Source organism: Nyctereutes procyonoides, unplaced genomic scaffold, assembly GCF_905146905.1.
Source record: "Nyctereutes procyonoides isolate TBG_1078 unplaced genomic scaffold, NYPRO_anot_genome, whole genome shotgun sequence".
NCBI classification, from domain to species: Eukaryota; Metazoa; Chordata; class Mammalia; order Carnivora; family Canidae; genus Nyctereutes; species Nyctereutes procyonoides.
In genome coordinates, this window is record NW_026575140.1 from 78,762,161 (window position 1) to 78,780,163 (window position 18,003).

At 55.9% G+C, this 18,003-nt stretch overlaps 1 protein-coding gene across 6 annotated transcripts in view; it reads left to right on the forward strand.

Moving 5' to 3' along the window:
- Window positions 1-18,003, forward strand: part of GRAMD1B (GRAM domain containing 1B) — a 179,728-nt gene that overhangs the window by 133,051 nt on the left and 28,674 nt on the right. For all 6 annotated transcript variants that reach the window (XM_055306281.1, XM_055306282.1, XM_055306283.1 and 3 more), the window contains 2 exons: window positions 547-757; window positions 7,211-7,231. In XM_055306281.1, coding sequence (XP_055162256.1) covers window positions 644-757; window positions 7,211-7,231 — 135 coding nt within the window. In that variant the 5' untranslated portion in view covers window positions 547-643. The remainder of the gene's footprint in view (window positions 1-546; window positions 758-7,210; window positions 7,232-18,003) is intronic.

Below are 18,003 nucleotides of genomic sequence, written 5' to 3' on the forward strand. Positions count from 1 at the left end.
CTCTCTCAAATAGATAAAAATATTTTTTTAAAAAGAGAGAAAAGGAGGTAAGATTATACTTAACCATCTTTATGGGCACATCTCTGCAAAACAAGATGTCGAAACTGGATCTGCAGGGTTCGTAGGAGAGGAGCTCATGGCTATTAGATCTCTGGTGCGTCTTTGAGCTCTTAAATTCTGTTTTCCCTTGACAGTTCTTGGCATATAATAGGGGCTCTGACAATATTTGGCTGGATGGACAGACAGATGGTTGGATGGATGGATGACCATCTAAATGTCTAAAGGCCCTACTTGCCCCTTCTGGGCCCATCTCCATTTCACGTTGGCACCCCCACCCCCCACCCCCGGCCAGCAGCAGTATTGCGGTGCTGTGAGTTCCTAGATGGGGCCCTGTCTCCCTGGTTCCTCCCAGGCCCTAACCTAACCCTGGCTCCCTGAGCTGGCTCCCCGGGACCCGGGACCGGGCTCTGGCCTTCAGTCACTGAGTGCCTGTCTTTCCTCCTCTTCCCTCCCCACCCCACCTCCTCTCTCCATCTGCCCCTGCAGCACTGCCAGTAACTCCAACCGCAGCACGCCGGCCTGCTCCCCGATCCTCCGGAAACGGTCTCGCTCGCCAACCCCGCAGAGCCCCGACGGAGACACCATGGTGGAGAAGGGCTCAGATCACTCCTCGGACAAGTCCCCGTCCACGCCGGAGCAGGGTGTGCAGCGCAGCTGCTCCTCGCAGTCCGGCCGGAGCGGCGGCAAGAACTCCAAGGTGAGTGGGACCCTGCCGGGGGATGCTCTGCAGGGAAGCCAGCGTTGGGGGGGCTGGCGAGGTAGAGGACCCCTTCCCCGGGGGCCCTGGTGTCAGCCGGGCGGGCGGGACAGGCAGGGGAGACCCTAGTCAAGTTTGGTCTTCTCGGCTGAGCCCTCAGAGCACCCCCCCCTCCCCGGGGGGAACTCGTTCCATGATCCCACAATGACCTCTCTTTGGGCTGGGGAGCCCTCTGTAGGTTGGGGTTTGGAGAGAGGGTGCTTGGGGACCAGGAGGGGTCATCTGGTTAGCCCTGCCTCCTTTTTCAATTGTGGGGTAGAAAGGAACATTAATTATTTGGGACACTACAGAGCCTGGAAGAGAGTCCTTGGGAAGAGTGGGGTCTTTAACCTCCACGCTGGCTATCACTCTGCCTCACCTTTGGTAATAATGCCACTCGGTACTCATTCGTCCGGGAGGACAGTGACCGGGCCTCTGCATCCCTCCCCGTGGTGTCAGGGGCTGCCGCCTGAGGACCTGGGCCTTTGCCTAAGGATAGACATACCCTAAGCTCCAAGGTTGGGGTGGGGGCTGGGCTACTGTTGGGTCCCCAGAGATTTTCTCAGCCCCCTCCTCAGTCCTTTGGGAAGCAGGAGATGTCTTTGCCTAAGATGCTCCTTCAAAAAAGCTCTTTGCTGCTTGGACTCAGAGGCCCTGGGGAGAGGGGGAGGGGGGCCCCTGGGAGACTGGGAGCTGGCTTCCCACCTGATTTGTCTTTTGATCTCTTGTTCTTCCTCTTCTTCCCCACCGTCTCCCAAATACCTCCTTTGTATGCATGGTCTTAGTCTCACAAGCGCCTGTCAAAAGTAAGCCATCTTTTCTCTCTGTCTTTGGTCTCCCCTCCGGTGTCCAATTGTCTGTAGTGCTCTGCACCCCTCCCTCTGCCCCCACCCACTCTGGCCCCTGTCTTGCTTGGTCCCTTCCCCAGAAGGGCCGGCCCCACTGCCCCCTGGCAGGCTGGCTTGAAGTTACTGAGGGACCGTCCTGTTGCACCTGTTGCACCCAGAGTCGGAGAACAGACCTGTCCGCCCCCTCCCCTGTCTCTGCCTGCTACCCAAACACTGCCTCGGGCTGGGCACCTCTTCCCTCCTTACATGGAGCCATCTAGAAGCAGAGTCCTGCCAGGGCTTAGTTTCACTGCCTCGGGGAAGGGAGGCCCCAACCAGCTGGGCTCCGGGCCCTGATACCCCCTTGTACCTGCTTTAGTGGCAGAGTCCCGATTCCCCGGACAAGGTGACTGGAGGTCTCAGGTTCCCCTCGGGGACCTCCCCGGCGCAGCAGAGTGACCCCGGGAGCCCTACCTGGCACCCTCCTTCTGTCTGCCTGCCCACTGACGGCCGCGCAGCCCCAGCACCCCTTACCGCTTCCACCCACTGCCCAGCGCTGGGCTTGTGGTGCCCTTAGGATCCCGAGTGGCCATCAGAGCAGAACTATTCTCCCAGAAGGACATGGTGCTAGATCTGGAGGTCGGTGGACGTTGACAGTCCCCGCAGAAGCGCCACCAGGTCAGAAGGCAGAGCCAGCATCTGCCCGGCCCCCCCAGGATTTCAGAGGTCCGAGCAGAACTTGGAGGGAGTACAGCGTGAGCAATAAATAGGTATTTTAGAACGGCAGGGCTCAGGAAATAATCCCCACGGGGAAAGGAGGTGGGCTGTTGCCCGGGGAAGAAACAGCAGAGGAATGACTTAATAATAGTCTTGAGCCTCTCGAAGTGTTTTGGGGAGGAGGAAGGCGAACAGCTGTTGTCTTTCCTGAGGGAAGAACAAGAGACTCCAGGGCTCATCCTAGAGTCTGTGACCCTCAGGCTAAAAGCTGGTGGGGGAAGAGGAGCTCCGCCTGGAGTGCCCGAGGAGGGGGACTCCCTGGGGTCGGCAGCCCACCCCGGCCCCTCACGCCCCTGGCTGCGGAGAGGACGCACGTTGCCAGGCTCAGGCATCGGGTTGTGCCATTTCTCTGGTTCGCCCACGGACTTTGCACACTTTCCACCCTCGGGTTAAGCTGCAAGTTTCCTATCCTCTTACCCGATACCTAGCAGGGCACCCAGTGGGTCCCACACAACTTACTGATGGCCCCCAGTCACCACCCACGGGGTGCCTCTTTTTAATCAGGTGCTGGGTGGAGGTGAGCACCCAGTCCTGAGAATTTTAAAAAATCTGCTAAAACGGTAGGTCTTCTTTGGGAAACAAGCATACAGACCAGGTTCCCGCCACCCCCTCATCCCCAGGCAGCCTCCAGTCTAGGAAGGGAGAGAAGACCCGTGTGAGATTGTCCAGAAGCCACACCGACCTGTAGCAGCTCACGTGTAACTGCGGATATTACACGTCAGAGGCCAGAGGACTCCTTTCTGGGTCGGGGTGGCAGGGGCACGTGTCCGAGCCACTGAGCCAGGCTGGAGCCCTGAGAGGCAGAATGAGGTGTACTGTAGGGACCAAGAACTGAGCGTGAATTCCAAACTAGTCTTTGCCCCCCGCCCCTTCATAAGGAGCTAAACGGGAGGTGCCTGGGGGCAGGAGGTCTGGGTTGTTTGGGGGTTTCCCCCCTTTTGAAAAAATTTTTTTAAAGATTTTTATTTATTCATTCATGAGAGACACAAAGAGGCAGGCTCCATGCAGGGAGCCCGATGTGGGACTCGATCCCAGGACTCCAGGATCGTGCCCTGGGCAGAAGGCAGGTGCTCAACCGCTGAGCCACCCAAGCATCCCTTTTTTTCCCTTTAAAGAGCTCAGGGGAGGCAGACACATAGCCTTGGAGGTTCCTAGTTTGGATAGCTGCCCCCCCCCCCCCCCGCCACACACACCCCATTCCCTCGCCCGTCAGGACTCTTGCCCCTGACACCACCATCCTCTAAATGCCACTGAAAAAAGGACTGTACTGACTTGTGGGCAAAGGGATGCCCTACCAGCCCAGGGGGAGGCGATGACGGCAGCTGAGGTCTGTCTGGGAAATGCATGCAGGGAGACACACAGGCTTCAGAAAAGAAATGTGAGGACCAGTATGGGAATTAAGTCGTACACAGGTCAGGGCCTGGAGCAGAAAGTGAGGGGGAGTTGCCCTGTCCCCCCGCTGGACCAAATGCACCCATCCGTGGCAAGGGATCTGGTGGCCAGAGCTGCAGTGGCCTCCCAGCCAGGCCACCTCCCTCCCGTCCACACCGTCCACACCGCACCGAGGAGGGGAGCTCCTGTGATTTCCAAGCAAGCTGGAGAGGGCTTCCACTTTGCGGCTTGCAGTGGGTCAGCCTTCCCTTCCCAGGGCCTCCCTTTCCTCCTGCTAATCTGCAGGGGTGGGGCGAGGCGGTCAGTAGGGCCCCTCTCCAGCGAATCCGTAACTCGGCCGCTGAGGCTGACCTTTCCTGGGTGCAGCCCTGCCCGGAGCAGTGAGCTAGAAGATGCCAGGGCCTCTCTCCTCCTCCCTGGACCCCTGGAGTCTGTGCCACCGCCCAGCTTCCACCCTGTAGTGCTGGCAGGAGGCCGCGAGGGGGAGCCAGCGGCCTTTACTGCTGGGGAGCCCTGCTCCAGGCCAGCCAGGCCGGCCCCCCCTGGGTGTGCTGTCACCCCCGCCCTGTGACTTTGCTGCTCCTTTCCCCTTGACGCTTACCATGTTTTTCAATCCTAATTTCTATGATTTTCTTTCCAGTATGACAGACTTAACCTGATCAAAGTAAGAAGTCTCTCTTATTTCCTCCAAGTAGAGCTCCTCTCTTCCCCTCCTCGAGTCCCCTAGGCCCCCCCACCGTCTTCCCGACTCCAGGAGCCTCTGCACTGGGGAGATGTTTTTAGGGAACGTGGGGTCTGTCTCCAGGGGCCTTGCATTCCTTTAGTGCTTGTACTTGAGAGCCCTTCTAGAATAGAAGGCAATAGAAATGTGCTCCGCTCAGCTCCCTGTCCTCAGCAGCTGTCTTGGAGTATTCTTTCCTGACTCCCCCCTGCCCCAGCCTTTTAGCCAAATCCATTCGTAACCTGTCTGAGAGCCTTTACCACCACCACCCCCCCCCGCCCCAACCTCCTTATTCTGTTTTTCCCATGCTTCTGGCCCTCTTGGCCAAGGAGGGGCGTTCTCGTGAACCCGCAGGGGCAGACAGCCCAAGTCATGCCAGTGGACACCTCTGTTCTCGCTGCCCGGGGTCTGTAGCCCCCTCTGGCTTCCCTGCCTGCCCCTTGAGCTCGGGGCTCAGCCCTGGGAGAGCAAAGCCACTGGGATGAAATTTGCCTCCAGGAGGCTGGTCAGAGTTCAAGCTCTCATGCCCACCGTGGGTATTCCCAGGAGCTACTGTGGATTGAGGAGGGGGGTGCCTTTCCCCCAGGGGTACAGATAAGAAGCCGCCTGGAGATGGCTGGTGAGGGTAGAGGCTCCCGCTGAGGGAGAAGACGGGAAGTCTTTGCTCTTGATGGTTCAGTACTTGGGAACACAAATCCCCCCCTCCACCCCCACCTTTATGAAAAAGCAAATATTGCACACAGAGGCATCACGCAGAGATGCACGCAGGTTCCCCTGGTGGAGGCTCTTGTCACTCTGAAGCCCTTTGTTCTGAACAGATGGAGAAGGGACACCTCCTTGTGGCAGTACGGGGAGAAAGAAAATCTACCTTTCCTGTTTACCTTAGGCAGGGGTGTGTAGGAGTAATCAATCATAAAGGATCTTGGGTCCCCCACACCCAGCCCAGGTTATTTCCTGTCGCCCCCTGTCCTCCTAGGGTCATGCGTGAGGGCCAGGACAATGGGGTAAGGAGCTAGGGGGCAGGTGTCTGAAAGGCCTGGCTTGGATTTGATGAGGTGCCGGGAACTGTGGGGCCGTCCAGGCTGGCAGCGCCTAGAGGGTGCCTCTCCGGTGTCGGGAGACGTGATGCAGTGAATGTCTACGCAGACCCATGCCCTGGGATCTGAGGGACAGGCCCAGGGGTGAAGACCTGCCGAGGCACAGATCGGGTCAGACGCAGCCTCTGCCCCAGCCACTCTCCTCCAGATCCGGGGAGCCTCAGCCACATGTTGGCAGGCTGATTTCCAGATCCAGGTCCAGGATTCCCATGTGACGGCAGCTCCCCCAGCAGTGACGTCGTTGGTTTTAAGTATTCATATTTGGCTTCTCTTACCTACCAAGACTTCTGGATTAGAGGAGAAAGTCAGGCTGTGGTTTGTATAGGGGGCTTCCAGATGGGCCATCGCGACAGCCTTTCTTGGGAAATGACTATGGAGAGCATCTCATCTAGAGAGTTCTGGTGGAATGGGAGAGCTGGCGGAGGAGTGATCACATCACCATGCTCCTGTCCTCGCCCATCCTCCCTCCCCCCACCAGGCATGCCCCCAGTGGACATTCAGAGGCTGTGGCTGCCCATTCCTTCCCTTATGGGTCAGGGTCTATTAGACCCTGTGTCTGGGGTGTGAAGGTTGCCAGTGGCACCCAGAATCCACCTCTCTGTGTATAGGCACAGTTTCCCCTCCCTAGTGATTCTTTGCTGCGGTGATACCCTTGGCAAGCTTTTTATAACCGGAAATGCCTCCCATCCCCAATCTAAAATTGTTGGATCAGCACCTCAAGAGATGAGACCCAGGCAAGCGTGTGCGTGTGCGTGCGTGCTCCTATCTGCCTGTCTCTCTCTCTTTCAAGTGGGGTGTGCGTAAAGGACGCCTGGCCATAGATTGGAGGTAGACAAAGCACAGTTTCAGCCGTCCTCAGTTGCCATGAAAACGAGTCCCCTTTGCCCAGGGCCCGGGATGGAGAACACCTGAATTTGGAGCTGGCACGAGTCTGGACTTTGTTGCTGAGTTACAGCACCACGAAGCCAGGAGGCACCGTTGGCAATTAATTCTGTGCTTCGGCCTTCCTCCTGGGGCACAACCCCCAGGACTCTGCTGCCTTGTCACCTCGACGGTCAGCCAGTTGTTGAACAAAGGAGAACCTCTGTCCTCTGCTCCCTGAGAATGTAGTTGGAGGAGGTTTCCGGGCGGCCCCTATTCCTCCTGCACCCGAAGGGTCCCCTCTTGCCTTCTACAGAGGGGTTGACTTGGAGCGGAAGGCTGGGTTGGTCTCGATCTGCACTTTGCTTCTGGTCAGGGCCCCTTGGGGGACCGGGTCTTGGATGCCTGCAGCGCATCCCTTACCCCCATCAGAGAACCTCATGATGGGGCTCCGACTCCCCTCCAGCTGAGCTCTGGCTGGTGCTGCCGCTGCCTGCCGCCCCGACCTTGGTGAGGCTTCCAGCATGGACTGCTCCCCGGGCCTCCTTTCTGGAGCTGTCTTGAGAAAGGAGGACCCCTCTCAAGCAGCCACATGGGAAGCATTCAGCTGCATTTGGATTCCTCCTCCCTGCCCGCCCTCTGCTGTCTGTGTATCCTTCCCTCGAGCCAGGCACACCCTGGCCAGTCCCGCCATCTCTTCCCTGACTAATTGTACCTTTCTCTCATTTTGTCCTTTCAGAAAAGCCAGAGTTGGTATAACGTAAGTATCCCCGTTTCTCTTCTTGTCGGGTGCATGGGCAGCGGGTGGGGGATGGAAGTGGGTGGGGTGGGGGGGTGGAGAGAGGTCTGGGGTGCGGTGTGGCTGCCCTATGGGCCTGAGCAAGTTGCCGGGCCCCTGAGTGGCCTCCTTCCTCCAAAACCTGACCCACTGGTTATCCTGTGCAGCAGGATTCAGGGGTACCAAGGAGGGACGGCCCCCATTCTCCTCCCCTAGACTCCTGGACAGGGTTCCTCCAGCCTCAATGGAGGGGACCTGCTGGGGGAGGCGTCCAAAAACCAGGGAGAGTTCTGGGACCGGGACAGCCCTGGGCCTGAACTTAGGACCAAACTTTTCTTCCCTTAACCGAGACATTTTAGGGGAAATGCAGCCAGAAGACTTTTCCCCGTTAGTATAGGGGTTGTTCCATATAGTGGAATTTGTCTTCTGCTCCAAGGCCTACCTCCACCGCCCCAGGGGCGCGTTCCTTCTAGAAGGCATCTGCTGTTCGTGGGTCCATGGTAAAGGGGTAGCCCGGGGTCATCCGTGGTGGTGGCTCAGCCAGCTGCTCCGCACCCAGGAGCTGTACTGTGGCGTACGCAGCCCCGTCTGGGACCTCAACCCCCGTCTCGCAGACTGGGCTGCAGTATTTTGAACTTTTCCCCTGGAGAGCAGCAGACTGAAGTGTCGGCCAGCCCCCGCCACTTGTACTCTGCCCTCTGGGACTGCACAGCGGAGGGCCTGGCCTCGGGGCCTCGTCTTTCCTGCTCCAAGCCTGCTGTTGCCCACACTTGCGTCTGCGTGACCATGCAGGTACCACCTCTGCGCCTCCCCTAGGGCCAGGTCCCACGGGCATGTGGAGCATGTGGGAAAAGGCTCTGGGTGATGGAGCTGTGGACACCTGGGGGAGGGGGTGCCGGGGTCAGTGTAGGGACTGGAGTCAGAGTCCCTGGTGTCTGTGTGCGGGGTGAGGTAGGGCCTCCGTGATGTCCCAGAGCAAGCACACGTCAGCCGCCCCGTGGCTCCGACCTCTTGCTGTGCGCCGGGCCTGCCCGGCCCTGGGCAGCTCTGCCCACCTGGCCTGGTGCACACGAGGCAGAGGGTTGCAGGGCCGAGGTGGCCTGAGTCGAGGAGAAGCCACACGACACCCCCTCATTCCCCAGGCCTCCCCCTGGGGCCCGCCGTGGTCTTCAACCCACGTGCTGCTTGGAGCTCACATCCTGGAGACAATCGAAGCTGCTTCTGCGAGGGAGGAGTGGGGGCCCCGCTTTCCTCGGAGCTGTGTGGGACCTCCGGCATCCCTTACCCCACCAAACCTACCCCCCCTGAGCGAGATTGCAAAATTAGTGCCCCCCAGGGAACAGGAGACAAGTGGCTGGGGACATGTTAGGCCAATGAAACGTCCTAATTTGGACATGCGAGTCCCCGAGCCTGTGGCTGGTCCCCAGCCTCCTCGTCCCTCCTCTTCCTCTTGATCCCTTTCAGTCAGGCTCTTCTGTTCCATCTCACTCTTCCTTTCCTTGACTCTCCCTACCCTTCTCTCTGGCTCCTCCTCCTCGCCCTTCTCTGATTTCCCTTCTCTGGCTGGCCGTCCCTCCCTCTCTGCGGCCATGTACCGTCCTCTCCTGGGCCTTCCTGGGAGACACTCAGGAATGCCCAGTGTCTCCTCCAGCCTCTTTCTTACCCCTCACCCCAAATGAATTACAGAAACGTGACGGCCTGTCCCCTCGGCACAGATCGTCACGCACAGAGGCCAAGTGCACAAGGGACTCTGCTGAGCAGCGTGTTTCGCGCTCCCTCTGGCCACCCTCTTTCTGGGACTGGGACTGGGACTGGGATGCGTGCTCTCACTCTGGGGTGTCTTGCAGACAGACCCCAGGGGGCCTATCCAGAAATGTCTTCCCCCGTGGCTCCCTTTGGTGGCTCTGTTTCCACGTTGCCAGGCAGGTGTGGCACCTTGTCTGCCTTCCGTGGGCCCGGGGCCTGCTCGGCTTCCTCTGCGGAGGCCTGGCGTGGGGCAGGGACAGCTTGCAGCATGGAAGATGTGCAGGAGGGACAGGGAAGTGGTGCCGAGAGGTGACAGGGGACCTCCAGCCGGCCTGAGCTGCAGATGCCAGGAGCTGTGTCTTAGTTCCTCTTTCCACTTTGTCTTCATGTGTTTTCATATCGGGAGGGAAATGAGCCGCTGGTGTCACAGGTGGAGCCCGAGAAAGGCTGGCTTGGGTAAGCCCGGGCCGCTTCTCCCGTGTCAACCCTGCTCTCCTCCTGACGCCGAGCCCGACGCCCTGGCTCCGAGCTTGCCCGCTTCTGGGTGTCTGGAGGAAGCAGGATGCCGTCTGTCCCACGCAGTGTGCGCCACCCGCATCTCGGCCCACTCATGGTACCAGCTGGCTTATCTGTGGAGCGAGCCTGAGCGTGGCCGTTCCCCTAGGCACCGTTGCCTTGGCTCAATCAGGAAGCTGGCACCCAGGGGTTTCCCCGGAGCCACCCGAATCGATGCACATGGGCGTGGGGTGCTCCCAGTGCCTGCGCCCCTGGGTGGCCAGACACCCCCCTGCTGCGTGGCATATCTGTGACTGTGCTCTTGCGGGCAGAGGCCCCACCAGGGCCTTCAGGTCAGCTCCCTGCCCCCCTGCTCCCCAGCACTGCCCTCCAGTAGTACATTCATGGTTTTCCAGAAGGCACTCACCTTGCCCATGCATTGCCCTGTCTCCCCTTCTCAGCTCTGCTGACAACCCTCTTTGTAATCGGTCTCCTGACCCTCTGGTGGTGCTCCAGCTGTGCTGCTGCCTGAGGTGCCATCGTCATGTGGGTAGGCCAGGGCTTCATCATCCCAACTCTAGGGGGACAGTCACACATGCCCTGGTCAGGTTGGAGCCTGGGGGGTCATCGCGCCGCTGCTGACCGTGGAGAGAACATCTCAGGTTGTTGGAGTAGCTTGGATCTGAAGGAGGGAAAGCCCCCCTGGTACTCCCCTGCTTGCTCCCCAGCTCCCTCCTTTACCTGTCTGTCTTCTACATTTTACTTGTTTTTTTTCTCTCATACTTGCATTTATTTTTCTTGCCGGAATAACACAAAACATAGTGATAGCGAATAGACTTCTGTGATTTCCTGGGGCAAGATTTCACTATTCTGTTTTTAAATATAGCATTTGTGATATATATTCATTTACTTATTTATAACTTTTTTTTACTTCAATTTAATTAATATAGACTGTGTTGCTAGTTTTAGAGATAGAATACACTGATTCATCAGTCTCATATAACACCCAGAGCTCATGCCATCACGTGCCCTCCTTAACGCCCGTCTCCCAGTGACCCCATTCCCCCCAGCAACCCTCTATTTCCTAGAGTTAAGAGTCTCTTATGGTTTGCCTCCCTCTCTGGTTTTCCTCTCGCTGTATTTTTCCTTCCCTTCCCCTCTGTTCATCAGTTTTGTTTCTTAAATTTCATATGTGAGTGAAATCATGATATTTGTCTTTCTGATTTATTTTGCTTAGCATAATACCCTCTAGTTACATCCACGTCGTTGTCAGTGGCAAGATTTTATTCTTTGTGGTGGCTGAGTAATATGCCTGTGTGTGTGTGTGTGTGTGTGTGTGTATCACGTCGTCTTTACCTTTCCATCAATCGATGGGCATTTGGGTTCTTTCCACAGTTGGTTATAGTAAACCTTGCTGCTATAAACATTGGGGGGCAGGTGCCCCTTTGGACGACTATGGTTATGTCCTGTAGATAAATACCCAGTAGTGCAAATGCTGGGTCATAGGGTAGCTCTATTTGTAACCCTTTGAGGACCCTCCACACTCTTTTCCAGAGAGGCCGCACCAGTTTGCATTCCCACCAGTGGTGCAAGAGGGTTCCCCTTTCTTTGCATCTTTGCCAACATGTTGTTTCCTGACTTATTAATTTTAGCCATTCTGACCAGTGTGGTGTGGTATGTCATTATTGCACATTTTACTTTTACCTGTCTAGCCAGGTGTCAGGAGGAACTCATCACCATGATGGCAAACCACTTTGGCCTAAAGAATGGGGAGCCCATGGAGGGAAGTGGCTAGACTCCAGGGACATGTGGAAGGACTGAGGCATGAGAGCTACTGGTCTCTAGCAGGGGTATGACATGCAGACCAAGCGTGAGGTGTGAAGGCAGTGCAATCTACAATTGCCTTAAGGCCTTCCCAGGCCTGATTATATCTATACCCCCATACCCTTGACCTCCCCACCCCCACCCCACTTGGCTATCCCAGCTTCATTCATCAGGGCCCCCAGCCTGCGAGACACGGCCTCAGTAGCCATGAAATGGGATAAGCAGGAACAGGGTTTTAAATTCAGCGGGGAGCCAAGGGCAAAGATAGGGATGGGAGGGGTATAGCCTGTCCCCCAGAGGTGGCCCCTTTGGGGTGTAGTGTAGTAGGCTTGCATCTTGGATGGAGCAGGAACAAATCTCCACCTCGGTGCCTCATCTGGACACAGGTAACTGTCCTCATTTGCTTCACCTCTTTCCTGGGGCGGGGGGGGGGGTGTCTTTCATCACGGCAACCCAGGGAAGCAGCTTGTCGGAGATCAGAGGTCCAGTGCCTAGGCCCTGGCAGCTGGGAGAGACTTAGCACCCAGGCTGCTCAATGCCCTGGGATGGGGATGCTGGCTTTTTGGTGGAAGGAAAGGATAGGTGCCAATCCTGTGGCATGACCGAGTGGGTCTGGCAGGCATAAGATGGAGAGCAAGAGAACAAAGCTTTGTGGGCATGAAATTGGGAATTAGGGGGCAGTACAGAAAGTGGAAGGGTTTTTTGTTTTTGTTTTTTAAATATATTTATTCATGAAGACACAGAGAGAAGCAGAGACATAGGCAGAGGGAGAAGCAGGCTCCCTGTGGGGATCCCAATGTGGGACTCGATCCCAGAACCCTGGGATCTGAGCCGAAGGCACATGCTCAGCCACTGAGCCACCCAGGCGTCCCCAGAAAGTGGAAGTTCTGAGTGAGGAGATGCCACCTACAGCCTCGGCAGCCTGTTCTTTCCAGGAAGGCTCTGCCCATCTTCCCACTGTTTTCTTATCCTTTGTCTTGGAAGAGTCTTCCTGACTTGTGCTCCCCGACCCCCTTCCTGCACCTTCTCCAGAATGGTCCCATCTCTCCTGATGAGACCCCCTCTCAATCCTACTCCCTCCCCTCTGCCTTTCTGCCTGGCGCCACTTTCCCACATGCATCCCTCTCCTTTCTTTGCTCATTGCCTCTCCCTGCCCCCATCCCCACCACCCTGGTCTCCTACATCTGGCTCCTCCCTACCTGGATTTGGTTGGAGGGGCAGGATTTCCTTTGAGGGTCTTAATTGATTTCTTCCAATTGATTTCTTCCATTGATCCATTACTGCACCAAAAATCCATCTGTTTTTCTCCTGGGCTCCTCCACCCACCCCTCCCAGTGCTGTGCCTAGGGAGGGGGTACCACTTGGTCCCAGCTCCCACTGTTTGCCATGGAGTTAATGTTTAGCTCGGGGTCAATTCCCTCTCTTCGGGCTGGAAGCTGCCTGCCGCCCTGCCCAGCCCAGCCCAGCCCAGCCCAACCCATTCCATAGTGGGGGCTGTAGGAGACAAAGGCTGAGTACCGAGACTGTCTCCCAGGGGTTATCTCTTTGGGTGTATCCGGCCCCTGCCTCACCCGACTGCAGCCGTCATCCTCTTGTTTGGCGCATAGCAATATGTAAATGTTTCTGGGGAATTACTGTGATGATTCAGCTTTCATGGGTCTATATGCTGCCTAGACCTTAGGGTCCGGTGTGGCCCAGGAGAGGCATTCTGGCCACCCTGGAAAATGGGACTGCGGGGTTCCCCTACCACAGTGCAAAGAATAAGGCTGCCATACGCAGGGCAAAGCGAAGCTTGGATGTGTGGTTTGCAGAGTGTTGGCAGGGATTGGGCACCAGGAAGCTGTGCATGTAGAGTTGGGGATCTGGGTGGCTGTGCACACATAGATGTGGTGTAAATAGGAATAGTTTTAGAGGTATGCAAGGAATGTGTTCATTTGGTGCACAGTTTTTGAGCAGCAGATCATGCTCTGCTGTAGAAGATAGAGCTGTTCGAGACACAGATCTCTCCTGGGGAAGATGGTAGTCTGATGGAGGTACCACCCTGCATGTGTGACGATGGAGGCCGTGGGGCTGCATCCATTGTGCCAGGCATTGAGAGTGATGGGAGTTTGGGGAAGGATTCAGACTTTCTCTACTTCCTCTAACACCATTTAACCAGGACTCTGGGTTTCTTGCAATCAGAATCTTTGGTTTAGGAATCAAGAATCCCCATTTTTAAAGATTTATCCTTTAGAAAGGGAGGGGGGAGCAGAGGGAGAGGGAAAAGGAGAGAGCGTCAAGCAGACTCCCCACTGAGTGCAGAGCCCTACTATATGGGGCTCCATCTCACGACCCTGAGATGATGACCTGAGCCAAAATCAAGAGTTGGATGCTTCATGACTGAGCCACCCAGGTGCTCCAAGAATCTCCATTTTTAATGCATTCATTAGATCCTTTTAAAGTATGCTCATATTTGAGTGCTGCTGGCTCCAACCTCAGGCACCATTCATCATGACACACAGATTTGGGACCCTCGCAGCACGGTGGGCATAGCTGTGGAGGGCGAGGCAGGTGCTCCATTTGTTTCAAAGGTCTGACTTCTCCTGGGAACCCAGGTCTTCCCAGTCCCAATGCTGTGTACTTGCTGCCTCAGCTTCTCTGTCTGGAGCCCTTCCTGGCTCCACTGGCCTGGCTCCTGTTCCTCAGCTTTCCTAATTCCTTTGGACCCCAGGGCCATACTCTCTGCTCTTAGCGTTGCTGCTTGGCCCTCAAAATCCGAGGAGCTGCCTGGGAATCCTCTTGGCCTGGATCCCCCTGCTGCTAGTGCTGGAGGCCGGGCTGGGTCCCCAGAGCCGGTGACCTCACCTTCCCCAGGCGATCTGCCCAGCCTCTCCCCACCAGCACATCTGCAACAAGAGGAGTCAGACTTCCAAATTCTCCTGCTGGTGCTGCACACAGGAAAGAGTGTGCTCCAGAAGTCCCCTGGCTGTTAGAGTCTCTGATTTCAGATTTCATCAGAGCAGTGGCGCCCCTGACACCTCCCCGCCCCTCCCCCCCCCCCGGGAACCCTGGCCAGCTACTTTCCATTGCAGGAAACATCTGCTGGGGAGGCCAGGCTAGGCCGGGGGGTTACTAGAGGACGTTGGCCAGTACCATCACCCAGATCCTGTAACTTGAGGCATGTGTAGGGCTCTGGCCCTGCCCGCCTACCCACTCTGCCTCCCTCCTGCCACGGGCAACTCTTAACAAAGAAGTTGTGTGCTGGTCAGCTAAGGAGAGCACGAGCTGGGAGGAAAGGGGTGTGTGGAGGGGTGGGGGTGAGAGCTGGCCTTGTTGCTGCAGCCAGTGGTGGCCGCTGTGCCTGGGAGAGGGCTGTGAGTCACAGGGACCAGTGCCCGCCCAGAGGACAGATTGCACCGTGAACGGCCTTATGGGACAGGCCAGACGCAGCTGGGGAGCTGGGAGCGCATTCTGTCCCTGGAGTTTCTGACCAGCTAGGAGCTATGTGTGAGTAACCAGCGGGCTGCACTTCTGGACCTGGCTGTGGGGTCATCCCCTTCCTACGGGGTTTGTCCACCAGCGGCCTGCTGTTTGGAGCCCTCCAGCTGGCCCTGTGCACCTGCTGCATCGTCTGCATCTTCTGGCCTCAATTGGCCTCTTGGAGTGACTGTCCACACTAACTAGGAGGAGGGGCTTCACCACGTCCCCTCTGGGTCACCATCAGCCAACGCCCAGCCACATCGTGGGAGCCCGAGTGGGGTGAAGCAAAACCTGGCCATGGGAGACTGGCTGGCCAGCCTGTCCCACGAACCATGCTGACCACACCCTCCCACTTGTGAGGCTTCATGCTGGGAACGGAGCTCTGGGAGACAAGTGGAGGCCAGTCAAGATCACACAGACCCTCGAGGAGCCACAGGGTTGCCCATCTGCGTTCAGCCCAGACGAGACTGTTTCATTCTGAGGGGACAGTTGGGAACCAGAGCTCAAGAAGCTGGACTCCATTGGGAGGTGGAGCCGTGGAGGGCGATGGAATCTCTGACAGAGTCTGGGGTCCTCTGGAGCCTCCTGCTGGAGCAGGACAGCCAGTCTTTGCAGTGGTACCTGAAGAAGTTTACAGATTTACCTGCTGATGCAGAACTCTGCTACTGGCATGGATCTGAGGAGGTCCCAGCCGTGAGTGTGCATCCCAACTTCTCTGGGCCTGTGTGACAGTTGTGCTGCACCCTTGTAATTCCCCACTTGGCCCTGCTCCCCGAGGGCCTTACACCTGACCATCCTTAAACCAAAATTCTCTGACCTTTTAAAATTAAAGTAGGTGAGCCATGCCTCCCTTTTAGAGGAGATGGCTTTAAGATTGCAGGGGTGGGAGGCAGAGGGTCATGGTCTCTTGTGTCGAAGGTATATGGTGGCAGGTTGGCCTGATGCATCTCTACTTTAGAGTCTAGGAGGCAGAGGGTGGCCTGCCATCCACATTGGCAGCCTCATAGAATCGGGGCATTTATTTACAAGGCTGGGTTAAGGGGTCCCTGCACCCAAGCCAGTTTTTGTAGAAGTGGCCGAGTTCAGAGGTCAGGTTCTGGAGTGGCCCTCCCTCCTCCTCCCCACAGCTCTGTTCTGAGGAGAGGAGAGGAGAGGCTCCCTCCTTTAGCCAGAGTTTTGGTTTGGAGACAATGGCCAGATGCCACACACCTCCACCTCTGTAAATGTAAATGGTGGAGATGAGAGAGGATGTGAGAGTGGCCATGTGCAAAAAGCACATTAGAAATTGGAGGAGGGGCACCTGGGTTGCTCAGTGGTTAGGCTCAGGTCATGATCCAAGGGTCCTGGGATCGAGTCCCTCATCAGGCTCCTCGCAGGGAGCCTCCTTCTCCTTCTGCTTATGTCTCTGCCTCTCTCTGTGTCTCTCATGAATCTTAAAAAAAAAAAAAAAAAAAAAAAGTAAAGAAAGAAATTGGAGGCTTCAGAGAATTGGATGCCTGATGCCCGGTTACCCCTGCAGGGGGCTTGGGGCCATCTGGTGGGCTGTCCTCAGGCTGACAGTGGCTCGATGTAACTATGAAGGCCTACCTGAGGGATACATTTTTTAAAGAAACGTCATTGTGGTAAATAACATAAAACTTACCATCTTAAGTGTTTTTAAGTATTTCTCAGCTCAGAGGCCTTAAGTGCATTTGCACTGTTCTACAACCAATTTCTAAAACTCTGTCGTCTTGAAAAACAGGCTTTATTACCACCCACCCTGGGGAAAAAAAGACCCACTTGTGGGCATAAAAGACTAGTGGGGGCCCCAGAGTAGGTGAACATCTCATCCCCAAGAGCGTGTGCTCTGCTGGGACACCCCTGTTATTTCCCTCTTGGGACCAGGGGCTCCAGGTCAGACTGCCTTGGTTCATGCTCTCCTCTCCCACTTAGTGTCCACATACTTTGAACAAGTTGCTTAACCTCTCTGCCTCAACTCCATCGGGTGTAAAAGGGATAATAAAAACAGTCTGTGGCTCAATGAAATGATGTACGTGAAGGGTTAGCGGCAATGCATGGCGTGTGGCGATAACTCATTTCACGTTAGCTCAGCTGTAGCTCTAGAAGGTCAGTGAGACATAGTTAGGAACTTACTGATGATCAGGTGATCATGCAAAGGTTTTCAATGTGTGGGCTCTGTCCTGCAAGGCCGGGGCGCCAGTCAGATTGGATATGTCCGTGTTGGTTTGGAACTAACATGGGCCACAGGAGTGTAGGTAGTATCTGGAGGTCTTTTCTAGCCATAGAAGGCAGAAGACAGTTTGGCTTCTGGATATTCATTCCTGGGGGGCCTAATACTTGGGTTTAAACATATGGCAGGTGATCTTTGAAGTTTGGGATTCTACAGCGTAGCGTGGCTTAGGAAAGGTAGCAGGGCATCGACTATTGCAAGTATAGCTCATTTTATAAACAAGCCAAAACAGAAGTTTAAAATTCAAATAAACTGTAGACAGAGTAGCTGAAAGCACTGTCCTTGCTCTGTCTCTGGAAATACTTCCCCAAACTGAAGACATACCATTCTCTCTCCTCCTCCAACTTCCTGAAATACTCCTCTAGCACAAAAGCCATCGGGCCACTGAGCTCAGGTAGTCAAGTGTGTACTCTGAACGTGGTCACACCACAGCCCGAGCTTGCCCCGGGGCCAGCCGGCTTTGCAGAAAGGCAAAAATGAACAGTCTAAAGTGCATCTCATTGTCGCCGCATTGGATCGAATCCGCCAGTGGATTCCCAGGAAAGTGAGTGGAGATGGCCAAGACCTATCTGTCACCATCACCAGAACAGTCTGCAAGCGTGTGCTCCCGGCATGAGTAGGTCGGTCAGTGACTCGCCTGGATGGAGTACAGATGTTTCTCTGTTGTGATGCGTGCCCCTTCCTGGGTTGTGCACTGGTCTTCATGAATCATCCGTGGGTGCCTTTCATCCACAGGCTATACTTCTTTTTTTTTTTTTTTTCATTTTAAGACTGTAAGCTTGGAAAGATCAGGATTCTTGTCTATTCCGCTGGCTGATGGCATTTCCAAGAAGGATTTGCTAAGGTAGTTTACAGGTATGGGTCTCCATGGAGGCACCCAAAAAGCTAAGTGGGCACAGGGTCATCTGGTGGCACAGGGAGTGGTGAGAGGTGAGCACAGGACCAGGGATCCAGAAATTTGCCACTGACCAGCTTGGGGATCTTGGGCAGGGGTCTCCTC